Source organism: Carassius auratus, unplaced genomic scaffold, assembly GCF_003368295.1.
Source record: "Carassius auratus strain Wakin unplaced genomic scaffold, ASM336829v1 scaf_tig00214150, whole genome shotgun sequence".
Classification (NCBI taxonomy): Eukaryota; Metazoa; Chordata; class Actinopteri; order Cypriniformes; family Cyprinidae; genus Carassius; species Carassius auratus.
Genome location: NW_020527538.1, coordinates 359,921 through 377,236, shown reverse-complemented (window position 1 = coordinate 377,236; position 17,316 = coordinate 359,921). Strand labels below are relative to the sequence as shown.

General features: G+C 36.5%; 1 protein-coding gene across 2 annotated transcripts in view; it reads right to left on the bottom strand.

Annotated features, from left to right (window-relative positions):
- The window catches only part of LOC113091264 (single-stranded DNA-binding protein 2), a 28,333-nt gene extending 11,748 nt beyond the window's left edge, over positions 1-16,585 (bottom strand). For both annotated transcript variants that reach the window (XM_026256671.1, XM_026256672.1), the window contains exons 1-4: positions 16,387-16,585; positions 7,357-7,429; positions 5,623-5,684; positions 3,909-3,993 (exon numbers count right to left, since the gene is read on the bottom strand). In XM_026256671.1, the coding sequence (XP_026112456.1) occupies positions 3,909-3,993; positions 5,623-5,684; positions 7,357-7,429; positions 16,387-16,439 (273 nt within the window). In that variant the 5' untranslated portion in view covers positions 16,440-16,585. The remainder of the gene's footprint in view (positions 1-3,908; positions 3,994-5,622; positions 5,685-7,356; positions 7,430-16,386) is intronic.
- Between the last annotated feature and the right edge of the window lie 731 nt (positions 16,586-17,316).

Here is a 17,316-nt window from a genome sequence, read left to right as displayed (position 1 = left end):
TTTTTTATGGCATCTTCTTCAGATTTGAAATAGAAACTAAGCCGACACTCAACCCATGACTTTTCTGGATTTCTCCAGGACTTATTTCATGTATTTTTATATTAAATAAAATAAATCAGTTTTCAAGGCACTTCAATGTCTATAACTTTTTATATTTTTGAGCATTATCAACTCTGGATGATGGACTGGATGACTTGCCAAAGACACTCAGAAAATTGTGTGTGTAGCACACTGAAGTCAGGAACTATTACAATTTTAAGTTAGGTAGGTCATTTTAAGCTGTGAGTCCCATAAAATTTGGGTGCTGTTAAGACACAGAAGCTGATGCTGCTTACACCAGATGCGCGTTTAAGCTTCATGGTCACTATGTGACCCTGCCTGTGATGTCTTGCCATTCCACTGCACTTATTTCTGTTTGTGCACCTATACCATTGGATATAAATGCTAATTTCTCTTCTCTGCTATAATTTTTAATCTGCGTATTATGCATGTCATGTCAATGTGTACATCATGAGCACATGCACACTTTGGTTAGAATGTAAATAATGGGATTAAGGTTGTCTAGACATCTTTTGTCTAAATATTTTCACCTTTGTCCATTTATGTAAATAATAAAAAGTCCAAACTATCTAGAAAATCTCATTTTAGTAAGGTATGCCAACATAAAGCTTGTGTTTAAGTGTGAGTCATTAAATCTTTCACTCAACACTTTCAGCAGATTCTTTCAGCAACACTTATTCATTCAGGAATGCTACTAATTGTTTGGAGCCTCGACGATTGATTGACAACCTTGTGTCTAAAATGTAAATATTTCTGTTCAAGCATGCTCGGCCAGCGTGTTTCACTCTTGTGCATTTTTTTGGAGCATTCTAAAAATTCTACACTTAAGATAAATTAAGTTAAGACTAATTTTTATGTTCTGTTAAAGCACAACATGACAACTTAGAACACTGATTGTGTGTTAAAGATGGAGCCAGAAGCCTTCTGGGTAATGATGCTGTCTTCTAACCACCAGGCAACCTTTCCCACTATATCTGCAGTCTAATCTAATGCAGTGATGAGGTCATCCTCTCCTGCTGTCTCTCTCTGCTGGAAACATTCTCTGCTTTACAGATGGAAGACTTTAACTAACCAGTGTGTGTTTGCTTCTATGTGTGTTTGAGGAGGTTATTTAAGGACACCAGTGTTTTCAGTTAACTCACAATGAACACCCTTCCCAGCTGCTAACACACTCCACCCTGAATCCAGCTCTCGGCCTCTGGAACAGGGCCAGCCAGACATTACAGTGACTTCTGAGGATATGTGTGTGGATATGATTTCAATTGTGTTTAAAAGTACCCTGGCTCAGATTGTGCATCAGACCATACTGAGATTACATACACATATATGTAAGGTTATAGTCGCAACCCCAGATGTTATCATAGTCACTTACACAAGTAAAAATCTAAATATGGAGCACCCAAAGTTTTCCGGCAAGAGATAAACATTTAAGACAAACATGCAGGCTAAACTATTCAGTGCAGCAACAATATTCCAAGCTCTGAATGAGGGTACACTGTGTGAAATATCTCTCTCCATTCGGGGCTGAAAATCTTCATTAACATGCTTGAATAGGCTCCACAATATTATAAGCTATTTCATGCTGCCGTGCTTCCCCTCTTTGTCTCATGTTTAATTTGCTGCTGTTTGTGTTCTACTCTGTGTGAATACAAAGAAAATGAAAGCTCAGATGACACTAGCCCTAAGCCAGACAGAAGAACATCAATAGGGAATATGAAGGATGTTCATGTAAAGAATTGGGAAACAGATATGCTCAGGATTTGCTGATTTATTAAATGCTGCTGATTAATAAAACTACTTGTAGTTTTGGCTACAAACTACATACCAACAAATTACTTTATATATTTAATAGGGAAACATCAATGTGAATATGACATATTGTGCATTTCTATACAATGGGTAAATAAAAAATGTAAAAAAAATCCATGAAAAAAAAAAAAAAAACCTTTCAAATGTAAGTTTTAGTATGTTAAGTTTGTGTGAAATGTATGTTTCAGGTGGGTGAAAAAAAAGTATATGTTGTAAGTTGTGTTTCATTATTCAGGCTTTCAGATTGTGTGTCTAGACACAAATGTTGCATAAAAATATTTAACAATAATGTATTAAAATATGAATACATAGTTCAGTAGTTTATTGTGGATTATTTAAGCTATACTGGTGTAAACAGTCTGACCTCTTATCACTAACTGTAAAAACATACTATTATTTAAAATAAACGCTTGAAATGAGAAAGTAAAATATACATTTATTGAATAAAAATTAAAATATTCTGATTCTTAAATTTATTTAAGCACTAGCAATCATGACAAATTTCTTAATAAAATTAAGAATGTTTCTTAATGTTTTTTCACATCTAATGTAACGATAAAACTGGAACTTTCGACTGAAGGAAAAGAGCAAGCAAAGTGTGCTCCATTGTTTCAGACTTCATTCCATTTTTGTTAAACGACAGAAAGGCAGCAGATTTTTTTTGGGGGGGGGGGGGGGGGGGGCAATGAGAGAGAGTGGGTAAAAATAGAGTGTGTTTATGACGGCCAAGGAAATGGAATGTGCTCGTTTAGGCAGCAGAGAATAATCTGAAGAGCACTTACAGCACAGCAGACTAAATTTCCACGCTAAAAATGGACATTAAACAATGGAAATTAATGCAGAGCAAGTCGCTGGATCATTCTTCAGGATTAAGTTACTTTTCATTTTGGTGATCATGTATCATCATCATGTTTTCATGTATCTTAAGAGAGAATATTACAATATGTGTTACGTGTAATCATTACTGTTGCTTTGCTAAAAAGCAAACAAAATATAGACTAAGACTACACACACACACACACACAATATATATGTAGAGAGAGAGAGAGAGAGAGAGAGAGAGAGAGAGAGAGAGAGAGATTTATTATATAGTTATTATAGAGTATTGAGTTATTTCTATATATTTAATTATATATACCCTTATGAACATTTAGATTAATTAAGATGAAAACACCTATGGAAATATGACTGATGGCTTACTTTAATGAAATTTGCTAAACACAATGTAGCCACGACCATAGATCGATTTTAAGTATTTTTTTATTTAACAACATGCCTCTAACATTGCCTTTAACATTTCATGCATGAATGAGAATCAATGTGGCACTTCACATGATTGAAGCATGACCTTGAAAGCAGAGGTTTTTACTGTGATTAACTATGGCTGGTTAGCATTTAATCTTGGGGATTCTGGTCGTGAGGTCTATATGCAGTAATTTGGGGCAGACAAACAGATACATAACTTGTAGTTGGAGTCGTGGTTTTAATCAAGGATTTGAGGAACTGTGACGCTATTATGTTGAGTTTGACCTAATCCAAATGGGTCAATATTTCTTGTAGACAAGCCTTTAATCTAATCACACTCTGTCGCTCACTCTATGCTTTCCTATTGCTTCCTCTATTTCTCTCTCTTTCATACTCAGAATAGGTCAAGGTGTCCTCCTCCCTATAGCCAAGATGACCGCAAATGTATGACATCATTTCTAATGCCTCTAGCGCAAACCACAAATGTATCATCCTTCCCTCTTTCCATTCCCCTCCTGCTCACCTTATCTCTGCTTCTATGAGCTGTACACTCACTCACAATTATCCTGCAAGGTTTCCGCAGAGACCAGCTGTAATGGCTGTGGTACAGGTCAGTGGTTTCATACTGGTTTTGTTTATAGTACAAAACACTAAAATGCAATCATTGGTTTATTAGTGGTTTTAAATGTGTCCTTAATTTGTCTTTAAAAACAGTTTTCATGCTTTCAGCAGCCAATAAAACATGGTTACTGTACAAAATCATGATAATCAAGTGACCACATATTTATACTCACATAGTCATGAAAAGCTTTGGCTTCACTTGAATGCTCACAGGTTTCTCTCCTCTCAGGAGCAGCACAGTAGAGGTCCCAGAAAACACTGCAATAAAAGATAGAAGACTGTTACTGCAGGCTCAGAATGAATGACTATCCTCAGTTAATTAAAGCCCTGTTTGGATGGGATTAGTTTTTCCTGAGAAAACGTTTGTTTCACAAATTAATTTGGAGAATTTCATAATTTTGTCAGAATAACAAATGACAGTGTTTTTGTGTAAACTTCATGAAAAAATATAGAGCATCTAACTTGGTGTTCCTCTGTTTCTGGGTTCGTCTGGTGTTCCCTTGGGTTTTAAAAAAATAAACTAGATTTTATTCAGCAAAAATGCATTAAATTGATAAAAAATTACAATAATGATAAAAAAAAATTGTGTTGCACATATCCAGACAACATGATCTCGCATAATGTACTGTACATATCCAGAATATAAAAACCTTAGTATTAAAGGGGTCCTATTAATTTGTTTTTATTTTATTTTTTTTACATTGCATTTTCATCATAATTTAGTACTGACTTAAAGGTGCAGTAGGACATCTTGCTAAATGCTAACTTTAGCAGTATCTATAGTTAGTAACAGTTCTACAACTGTCTGCGTGAACAGGGTGCACAGCAAATCCATATGCTGACAGGCAGGTAAGAAAACCCACAGATATCTATAGGTAGATGCCTCATTTCACAGCTGCAAGTACATAGATGCGTCCACCAATCTTACAACGGTCAACTTGACGTCATTCACCATAATGAGCCATGAATTAACATTAATTTAACTTTAATTTAATGAACTTGCTTCAAAAAAGTAACATTCAGTACATATAGCATTGGTTTTAATATTTTTTATTGTGTGGTAACCGTTTTATAAAGTAATTAGTAACTTGAGGCAGTGCTGTATCGTGAATAAATCATGTTTCAGGAGACAATCACCTATTGCACCTTTAAATTCAGTTTACTTTTTTTGCTGTTTGTGCATGAAAAAGATCTGCAAAGCACAAAGTCTATTTTATATAAATGAAATTACTCGATTACAGTCCTCTGTTTTATTCTGGGAACATGCACGTTTAAATAATCCCTGGTTGAGTTGCATTAGCAGTGTGTTGTCGCCATGTCTAAGAGGCACTGTTTCACAGATCTAATACACATTCAGCTGTTTATATTCGCAGACCATGAACACTTTTTAAAACAATAACCAAAGAGATGATGATAAGCATAAACAAACAGATATTCTGTTTGTTGTTGCCATAGTCACCAAAGGAGGGGCAGTAAAGGATTCCTCCTCTTTCCAGAAGGAAGCAGCTCATTTGAAGGATCCTTTTGAAGGAATATTATTTTTAATGCTCTTCATTCCTTCTGGTATGCATAGTTCTGATGCTGAAGAGGTGGGTTTTCGCCACACAATGATATGAAATAAAACTGAAACAAGTCATTTTCTGAGCTGGGTTTCAATAAAAGCTGTTTTTGGACAAACGAGGAAGTTTTGAGCTGTGAAACTGACAGAAACTTTTTTATAGTGCAATCACCTCTGACATGTCAAAAGATCAAGGAACATTTGAAGGAAAATTTGTGACCCCTTCAACTCGAGATCCCATGAATCCATCATTCCTATCTTTATAATTATAACTAAAATATTTTTAGCAAATGAATCCCATTTAAATAGGGCTAAATAAACTTTCTTACCACCACCATGAGTGTAAGAACCCTGGAGGCTCTCCTAATGTTATGTTCTTCTCCCATCGGATCTGCCAAGTTAAACAGAGAACAAAGAAAGAGTTATAAAGATTCAGTGACAAGTCGACCTGTGCTCCCTTTGGGAATTAAACAATGTTAAGGGCAAATTCTGCCATGGAGAGCTGAACTTTCAGTCAAACATGGTGCCCAGAATAAATCTGAGATATTATACTGTTCCTTTGCATCTCAGTGTGACTCAGTCTATGACCTCATTCATAAAAATTATATTAACCAACTGACACTTCACTAAGCTCTGCCCTCCATGGCAGAATACGCCATCGAAAGGAATCGAAGATTTTAAGACAAGACACTATGGTGTCATGTTTTCAGTTTGTTTAGACAATTGACACTAGGCCATTTTCAAATCTTAACCAATTTTAAAACCATAAAAAAGACCACAGACATGAGGGCAGTTATGTAGAAGCATTCAACATCTGGTAGGTGACGCAGGTCTCACGTCAGCGACAGCCTCATCAGGAGTCCTGAATATCAAATATGATTTGACTTTGGGGACACTCTTGATCAGGTGCAGTTAAATAATCATAATGACTTTTTTATTATATTGTTGGATAACCCTTGGAAAATAGTCTTCAACACTTTCAAGAAAGAAAAAAATGAAATCCACAGATCTGATAATATAACCAATGCTTATCTGATAATATGGCAGATGGCAACAGTTTCTAAGGTAGGCAAAGGCTCCTTTCTCATCCTTAAATCTTTATCAAAAGACTAAACAGGAACAGAAAACACCATCAGTCTTGATGAGATCATCAGTTTCGGTCACTGGCCATGTGAGATGGGTTTACTGACACCAAAGGGCTGACGACAGCCACCATAAACAACACGGGCGGGCCCTACATGATCTAAATACACTGCTCTGAGAGCGACGGCTATTTTTGGGATCAAGTCCAGCAGGAACTGTTTACATGAGCAGGGTGGCAAAAGACAGGAGTCGTAAAGGAAACCGGCCACAATGGACGGGGCGGCTGGCTTAGTCACATCGACTGGTCTGAGTCACGTCTGAGTGGTGGGTCAGCCTTTGTGTTTTGTGCCAGCCCCTTTCTCTGTCATTCCTCCTCCTCTCTCTTTGTTCTGTTCCAGTATTTATCTGATCTTAAACCTCTGTCATATTTACTTTACTCAAGTGCTACAGCAGTCATCTCCGTCTGCATTTACTCAGTTGTATCTTGTCAGTGATCATGTCATCAGCAAAGTGAGCTTGAGAGGATGACAAGCCATTAACATCGAGTGTCTCTGATACAAACCCTTCAGAAGGAAGTTAAAACATATTGCTTGCTGCCTGATGGATTGTGGCTGCAGTGCAAACAGATCTCATTGTCCACTCTTGTTTTTGTTCTTCTTGTTGAAGATAAACCACATGCAATTACAGAGGAGAGCAAGTAAATCCGTATAAATAAACTTACAGACCATCTCCACGAGGCAGTGCCATTAAGTAAACAGTTTACCCAGTTTCCCGTGCCAGCATGGTTTTGTATCCAGTGTAATTCAATTAAGCTGGGATCAGACAGCAGTGAGGTTTTTCTTAACAGCCATTTAGTGATACTGTAAGCCTACATGTAAATATTATCTCCTAAAACTACAGCAACTTAGATAAGTGTTTAGAAACATTTGAGTGACCGTCAAAGAGGTCTTACTGAAAATGCAAAAAGGTAGTTCCCCTACCTCTGACAGGAAGGTCTGCGCTGATTTTTGAGCTCCCACATGTAGCAGATATTCGTACACATACAGAGCTAACCTGCAAAGAGAAATGGAAAGCACCTTTATAGTAGCATTTCATATATATATATATATATATATATATAAACTGAGAGAGAGAGAAGAGCACAGTGATTTGAGCCTGAGGGGAAATTGAGCCACCCGTTATATCTAGAAAACCTTCACGCAGCGTCTTGAGCCGTAGGTGAGGAAACTCCCTGGATGAACAGCCAGTCCAGATTCACACATATGTTTAAGAAATTATTTTTATTGAATTTATTTTCCTTTAGTCCTCTATTTTAATTCAGCATAATCAGTGACACTGTTTAACTCCATGTGGCTCAACTTACCCTCTCCCTAGGCTTAATTTACCTCTCACCGGGGGCAAGCTTAGCTTTTTTGGAAAGCCATTTTTTTGTTGTTGACATTATTAAAATGGCTTCGGTGCATGATAAACAATTATCACAGCCTTTTTTAAATGGCAAACTTCTAGAATTAATTTTCATATTGTTCAATGTATGACTTTTTTTGGTGAGACACATTTCCAAAAATGACCCAAAAAATAATAAGATCCATGCAATACAAGGATATTTTAATAAAGCAACTCAAATGAATCCCAGTTTGGAGTTCATCATCAAGACAAACTTTAGGCAAATATTGGGTTCACTGAGAGCTCAGTTCTTCGTTACTCTTCAGTTCACCCTTTCACTTTCAATTTACAGTCTGACATGGATATTTTCAATAGTTTCATATCTTTGCCATGATGTTTTATATATTTATATATATATATATATATATATATATATATATATATATATATATATATATATATATATATATATATATATGTACTGGTATAAACTCCATATAAAGCAGATTATTTATTTTTTATCTTTTGAGTATCTTCTATAAATGTGTGCGTGAACCTGATTCAGCACTGTTCAGCGGCATCCTATTAAATTGTGTAATTTCAGACAGACAAAATATTACATTTTATCACATGCAGAAAAAATATTCACTCTCCTGCTTATTTCTGCAGAGACAGCACTCAATGCACGAGAATGAACATTTGTCCATCTTCTACTCATCCTCGTAGCATCCTAGGTGTATGTTACTTTCTTTGTTAAGACTAATCAGATCAGAGTTATATAAAAAAAAAGTCATTTCTCTTTCAATCCTTTCAGTGAGGGTAAGCGGGTGTTTGTTGTCAACTGTTCAGAAGAAGTGAAATAAAGTGCGCGCATCTGTAATAAAACATCCCTCAGATACTCTATTGGATTGAGATCTGGAGACTTTGGTGGCCATTTTATTACAGTGAACTCATTTTCATCTTTAAGAAACAAATTTGAAATGATTCGAGCTTTGTGACATGGTGCAATATCCTGCTGGAAGTAGCCATCAGAGGATGGGTACATGGTGGTCATAAAGGGATGGACATGGTCAGAAACAATACTCAGGTAGGCCGTGGCAATTAAACGATGCCCAATTGGCACTAAGGGGCGTAAAGTGTATCAAGAAAACATCCCCCACACCATCTGACTCTACAATCTCAATGTCTCAACAGAAATCGAGACTAATCAGACCAGGCAACATTTTTCCAGTCTTCAACTATCCAATTTTGGTGAGCTTGTGCAAATTGTAGCCTCTTTTTCCTATTTGTAGTGGAGATGAGTGGTACCTGGTGGGGTCTTCTGCTGTTGTAGCCCATCCGCCTCAAGGTTGTGTTTGTTGTGGCTTTACAAACGCTTTGTTGCACACCTCGGTTTGTAACAAGTGGTTATTTCAGTCAAAGTTGCTCTTCTATCAGCTTGAATCAGTCGGCCCATTCTCCTCTGACCTCTAGCATCAACAAGGCATTTTCACCCACAGGACTGCCACATACTGGATGTTTTTCCCTTTTCACACCATTCTTTGTAAACCCTAGAAATGGTTGTGCGTGAAAATCCCAGTAACTGAGCAGACTGTGAAATACTCAGACCGGCTCGTCTGGCACCAACAACCATGCCACGCTCAAAATTGCTTAAATCACCTTTCTTTCCCATTCTGACATTCAGTTTGGAGTTCAGTGGATTGTCTTGACCAGGACCACACCCCTAAATGCATTGAAGCATTGGTTGTTTAGATAATTGCATTAATAAGAAATTGAACAGGTGTTCCTAATAATCCTTTAGGTAAGTGTATAGTGTGGTTAAAGACACAATATGTAATATGTTTTTATTCAAATATCCAAAAATAACTAGAAAAGTGTTATATATTTTAATTTGTTATGTGTTTTATTAGACAGATGATAACCACACAAAGAAGCATTATAACATAACTTTTAAATGTATCTGTAGCTAATTTTACATAATGATTACAAAATTTGTCTAATTTTTAAAAAGGTTTTTATTTGATGAAAAAATGTATAAGCTTTTTTCCTTCTTGGGCCAGAAATGAATGAATATTGGTCAATATTGATAATATATGTGCTTTTGTGCTGAAGCTTTTTCAGGATAAATAATAATGACCAGTAAGTGGCAGTAAGCCCATGTTTTGATAAATGATTTATTGGATCGTTCAAAACGGCTGATTCAATTAGAAACGTAACAAGCCTGCTTCCCAGAGTACATAACATCCATCCTAAATTATATTCGATATTAGTCATTTTCAATACTATTTAGGCCAGTTAGGCTGGGTAGTATGCAAGTTGGGACGCAGGGAAAGTGTCCATCTGAATGGGCTGTTGAATCATTGGATCACTTGATTCGTTCAAAAGCTGATTCATTCAAGGGACGAAAGACCGTGTTACTATTCACTGTTGAATAAAAGTATTGTGCATGCGCATGTAGGCCTACTGATATTCAGAAAACTCCATTGCTTGTGAAATGAATTTAAAAACATAAAAACATGGTTTTACTGAGGGGATACTTTTTGTCATTTTTGTCAATGAGGGGGATGGCATCCTCCCGCATCCCCCCTCAAATCGAGCCCTGGCTTAAGCTAACATATATAATAAAGAAATATGACAAAAATAAATATAACAACCAACAAACAATTTGAAACAGAATTGTAGGTGGGGGGAGTGAATGTACAGCACTCTCTCCAGCCTTCAATACCATGACTGAGGTGCCCTTGAGCAAGGCACGAGACCCCAACTGCTCCCCGGGTGCCACAGCATGGCTGCCTACTGCTCCGGGTGTTCAAGGTGTGTGTGCACTTTGGATGGGTTAAATGCAGATCATGGTTTCCGTGTATGGGTCACCATATTTGGATGTATGTCACGTCACTTTCACTTTCACTTATATATACACATATAACGACCAGGTAAATCATATATTAAAATGCTCTCATAATTGCTCACTACAACTCAAGATTCTAAATATACAATCAATATGATAAATGATATAAAGAGATAATAATGACAGAAGAGAAGAGAGGTGAGATGAGCACAGTCTCAGAGCGTGTAGTTAACCTCGTGCTGCGCCCTCATCCCATCAACACAGAGCTCTTCTCTGCTCTGCAGATGAACTGACAACATTCTCATCGGTTGCCATACACTCCCTACATGCAAACAGACTAATTTCCCAAGAGACATTAGAGAGCGGGGAGTAATGGAGTTTGAGGGTGAGCCTGTCTGTGTGTGTGTGTGTTTATATATCTGGGACAAATATGTCGATGGGTATTTGTTTGACACATTAGGTGCAGTGAAAGAGAACAGAAGATGAACACAGAAAGAAAAATATAGAGATGGGTAGAAGAGGAGAGACAGGAATGCAGGCACTCATAAATGATTAATGATAAGAGCTGAAAAGGAGAAGGGAGAGTGACATGAGGACAACAGAAAAAAAAATTGCAACCATAATTTGTAAAATTGCTGTCAGACTACAAGCTAATGTTATTCAACAAAACAGTGTCCATGAATCTAACATCTGCACATCTATGATATCTAATCCTTTGTAAATGTATACCTGTAAATGTATCACCTTTTATGTGTGGCCAGAAGACTAGGATATTAGATTAATGCAAGGATGCATATTATAATTCCTTACATGTAATAATTCCTTACATTTACATAGCACTTTACTGGGCACTTAAAGCGCTTTACATAGAAGGGGGGCGGGGGTCTCCTCTACCACCAGTGCAGCATCCACCTGGATGATGCGATGCCAGCCATATAACGCCAGAACGCCCACCACACACCAGCTCATTATTATATTAGGAGTAGAATTGGGAATTGTTAGAAATTTTCCGGTTCAGCCCAAAGGTTCCGGTTCCGAATCCATTAAAATCATTAAACAACTATTAAAAAATAGTGGTGTACTATATGACCCGTATACTAAAATGACCGTATACTAAATAATCTAACCCTCATACTTACATAAAAATAGCAGTCTATTTATTTAGTGGTCCAAGTTGAAGTCAGTATCTATATTAATGACAATATGGGACAAATATAATGTAATTTAGTGGCGGCAGGTGCTCTGTGCGCTGCCGGTACATGCACAGTCAGATAAAACGACGTGCACAGTTACCAAAGGCGTGAGTGCGCGTACAGTTGTGTGTTCTGCAGTTTAACACACGATGAGGTGTGGCAAATCTGTGGAGTGCACATTGGAAACAATGTGCTCAGTAATTAAAGAGGCAGGGCAGTGCTTCTGTTATTTGGTTTGTGACATCCTTTACGGGAAACACTGAAAGTCTCTTGTGCTCACCAAGGATGCATTTATTTGATAAAAATACCATATAAAATAATATTTTTTTTATTTGAATTTATTTTAAAATGTAATTTAGTCCTGTGATGGCAAAGCTGAATTTTAAGCATCGTTACTCCAGTCTTCCAGGTCTCGTGATTCTTCATAAATCATTCAAACTAGCTCATTTGGTGCTCAATAAATATTTCTTGTTATTAATTTATGTTGAAAACAACCCTACACCCTGCCGCCATGGCTGTAGCCAGCTATGAGGTCACCGAGGTCCGGACCTCGATACATTTTTCATATTCGAAAATAAAATTTGTTCTCTGATTGACTAATTTGCTGCTAGACTCCTCATATGAATGTCTGCATGTATAATTCATAATGTTCAGCGTCCGTGATATGAACAGCGATACTTTTATCTTATCTAATTTCTAAAATATTTCAAATAATTTCGGTTTATTTGATTTATTTTTAGGTTTTTGTTTATTTTAAAAGCAACATCTGGCAACATTGCATGCTGGCATTAGTCTGGCATTAGCATTTATTTACACTAAGTGCAAATATCTATAGATTTTATGGTAACACTTTAGAATAAGGTTCCATTAGTTAATGTTAGTTAACTACTTTCGTTAACATGAACTAAGCAAGAACAATCCTTCTACAGCATTTATTAATCTTAGTTCATGTTAATTTCAACATTTACTAATGCATTATTTAAATCAAAAGTTGTGCTTGTTAACATTAGTTAATGCACTGTGAATTACCATGAACTAACAATGAATAACTGTATTTTCATTAACTAACATTAACGAAGATGAATAAATACAGTAATAAATGTATTATTCATTGTTTGTTCATGTTAATTAATACATTAACTAACATTAACTAATGGAACCTTATTCTAAAGTGTTACCGATTTTATTTATAATATGTTAAAATAGCAGGATTTTCTGCTATTTATACTACTTACTGCAAATAGTGTCAATTATCTGCACCTCAGTATATACTATAATTCGTGCTCTGAATTTAACCCATCCGAAGTGCACACACACACACTGTGAACACACACCCAAAGCAGTGGGCAGCGATTTATGCTGCAGTGCCCGGGGAGCAGTTAAGCACGACTTATTGAGTCTAATTTAATGGATGACACCTTATTGGGACAATAAAGCCCTCCCTACACCTACCCTTAACTTTTTGATTTACTCTAACTTTTTTCGAAATTTGAAAAGGGAGAAAAAAATTCACCAAAAGGTGGATTCAAACTTGGGTCCATCACGTCAAAATATGTGTGACACTCATTTGACCTTCTATGCCACTGGAGCTGACTGTTAGGTTTTGTCTTTTGTAATCTTGACTATCCGAAAATAACACGTTTGGTGGGCAATATGTATGTTTGCATGAATAATAAACAACTGATAAAATTATCCACCCCATAAATATAGTATTAACAAACGTTGATGCAATAAATAGGGTATAATTTAAAAATGAGCATCCCTCCAAAAACCTCTATATTTCTGTCTCTTTTCAAGTGTTAGAGTATTTAATTAGTTGTATTTGTAGTGGTTATTATAGCACAATTCTATACGGGGGTTATTATAGAAACCCCCTGAACCTCCCTAATTTTCAAAGCCTGGCTATGGCCATGCCTGACGCTTAATAATTTTGTACAAAATACAAATATATTATCAGATTTTTTAACAGAAAGATCAAAAGCATTTATGTGAAATAGATGTTTTTTTGTATGAAATAGATGTTATTTTGTCACTTTTGATTAATTTAATCCGTGGCTGACATGTAAAAAAAACAACATCCTAAAACCCAAAACTGGGCTTCTGCTTAGCCTTTGGATTAAAGCTGGTGAAATGGAGTTATGAAAATCTAGGTAAGTCTAGGGAATGAAACTCATATCCTGTGTGGACAGTACAATGCTACATTCCTCAGCCTACTAGGCCCAAGTTCTTCTGCTCCAGAATGTTAATATGGATGTGGCTTGCTTTCTTATTTATCATTAAGTGTCAGTAAAACTGAACATAGAAATAATTTTGTAGAACCTAGAAACAATGCAAAAATACAACATAGGTCATAAGTGCATGTGTTTTTAATGTTGATAAAGACATCAAGAAATGGTGTTTGGCTTCAGCAGACATGTAGATGTTAAAAAGACACGAATCAAAACCAGGAGCTTGAAATTTAGTCCAAAACATGCTGCACAACACCTTGAGAAACAATGCCTTTCTCCACGACAACAGGAAATGCCAGCTTATCTTGTAGATGAAAGCTGGGAGAAAATGTGCAGCTCTGGAAAAGCACTTACAACATTCAAGCCTACAAGAAGAAAAAAAAAACTATGTGTGATATATGAAAAGTGAAGGCTGTATAACACACAGCCTAAAGAGAGAAAGAAAAGACTCCTAGTCAGTTTCTAAGCCATGCCGTCACACTTGCTTAACCTTGCAGTAGGGCCGATGTGATGCTGCTTGCATATCAATGATGGAGAGAAATATCAGAGGCCAACCACTCTGCGGGAAAACTGTTCCAGCAGCAGGAACAACACCAGCAGTCATTCACTTACATACTGAATACAACACTTTTCACCACTTAAAGAAAATGCACAGAAAACATATTTCTGAAAATCACCAGTCAGGAACTTTATAAGAATATATAAGTATTTAGTGACACGAAAGTGAATGCATGAACTAAAAAAATGCTTGAATGGAAAGTATGTCACTTTGGATAAAAGCATCTGCCAAATGCATAAATGTATGTCTTTTTTTATCTTTATGACAGCTGAATTAATTATTTAATAGCTATGACTGTCAAAAAAAAAAAAAAAAAAACTAAAACTAAAAACTCCATGGTGATTTTGTTTCATAATTATGTTTTGGTAGCTCAATGTGAGGAATATTCCACACGTGTTCCCACATGGAGATGTGGAGAAGAAAAGAAACTTCAGGCATCCTAGATAAACATCCTATTGTACATTTTCCACTGAGCTAAAAGCTGTTAGAAGACATGTTGTGACAGATGTTTTCTTTAGTAGACGGTTTGCATGTCTTTGATTTGAATAGCTCAGATCACTTACATCAGCAGGGGTCAGATTTAAACCATGTATTATGTTACAGTTAGTTCCATGCCAGCTGACATTTTATTTACTCATCAAAGCCAAATTGTTCTCACTTTTGGCAAATGTTCATTTAGGAACCATGTATGTATACATCTGTAGTGAAACCCTAAAACACACAGACCATTATTAAGAATACATACAGCTATAGGATATTTTAAATCACCTTCCTGACAATGATGAAGAAATGTGACTCCTCAAGCTGAGATCATCCTACAAACCATTGACAGAGTGAGCGTATCAATGTTTGGTGATCTTTACAACAGAAGAAGGGTTCAGATAAACATCCAACAGCACTATAGAATTGAAATCCAATTTAAGATGTTACTGACTTGCAAAAGGACTGACAACACTAAACACAATACATCAAAACCACCTTCAGCACATTTGACTATGAAATGTGTTTGGAAATATGGTTTTTCGTATAGGACTTGTCGGTCCATGCCCATGTAGAATAAAACAGCTGTTTCTACATTACTTACATAGAATGTTTTCATCTCATGTGAATGAAAAAAAAAAAAAACAATAAAAACTTTTTGAATTAAAAAAATACTAAGTGGAGAAAAACTATAACATCGTAAAACTATTGAAGTGGTTAGCAAAAAGAGCATAACCTTTAAACAGATATTGAAAATAAAATAGTCAAAGTAGTCATAGTCAAAAATAAATAAACCTAGAAATTCTTATAGCTACATTTAAGCATAAAATCTTGATTTTGAGAATAAAGTTGTCCTAACTATTTGTCAACCGCCTTATTGTGAAATGGATTGAACATCCTTATGATTAAAACACCTTCAGGCTCAGAACAAGATAACACAACCAAGCTTGTGTTGTTTAGCAATCAGTCAAAACGTCTAAGTCAAGGCAAAACAGCCAACAAACATTAAGATGGACAGCTGGTGAGGTCACTCAAATGTAAAATCATAAAACACTGAGTTAAAAGGGACAAGGAAGCAAACTCTCTGAGTTAGATAATAACGTGCTGTTAAAGAAATATAATGCGCAACGATATGACCACACGATCCACTGAGTGAACTAATAACATTTCTCATAATGCAGAAAGCACGTAACTTGAGAAGCATACAGTAGGCTAGTGCATGCGCCAGCAGCTGTCTTACGTTTTCTCTTTCCGAATATGTGTGTGTGCGCGCGACTGCAGATGTGATCGCGAGTCCTGATCAATAGGCTATAACTTACTTTTCTCGGGCTTGACTATCCGATGGCACGCTGTTCTTGCCTTTGGCGTACATGCTTGCACAGACGAGACTGTCACGCACCTGTCAACCCATCACAGCCTCTGTCGAAACTATCTCGTCACCATAGCGACTCTGTCAGCTCCTCACCATTGGATGGACCGCGATGAACAGGCGCCCTCTCTCTTCTATCTCTAGATGTCTGAGCATAGCGGGCAAAGAAACCTGGACGGCCACGCCCACTCAACACCTTTTACTCTGACTGCAGCCACTCCCCCTGTGATCCAGTGAACTCGGAGGCGTGGCGTGCGATTTGACGTGGTGTGAAGTATTTCATAATTTCATAGTCATTTTTAATAATGTCATTTTACCCATATAAATGTCGTTTAATTCCTTATAGTTTAAGAGACCTTCAAGTTTAAGAGCACATATGCCACTTAAAAAGTCAATTTGTAGGCTACTAAGAAAAAAACAAACAAGTGATTTATTTTTAAACAGTTTCCCAGAGGAAGTAGATACTGCAACAAACGACTTAACAGCTCTGAGAATCATTATATGCTGTGGATTCAACTCCTCGCAGAGCGTCTCACCTGGGATGTCTAAGCATTTTAAACACAGACTACGTGTGTGTTGTTAACTTACCATGTTAACTTTACCTATTCTCTTTCATCTGTATTTAATTGACTTATTTATTTAAATTACAAAGAAATTTTTTTATTTATTTTGATGGCCGCAACACACTAAAAAAAGTTGGGACAGTTGCATGTTTAACACTGTCACATCAACTTTCGTTTTAATTACAATGTTTAGTTGTTTGGGAATTGAGGATACTAATTGTTAAAATTTTGCAAGCAAAAATTTTGTCCAGTCTCGCTTCATACAGGACTCAGCAGTCTGTGATCGTTGTTGTCTGGTTCTCCTTTTTTTTTTTTAT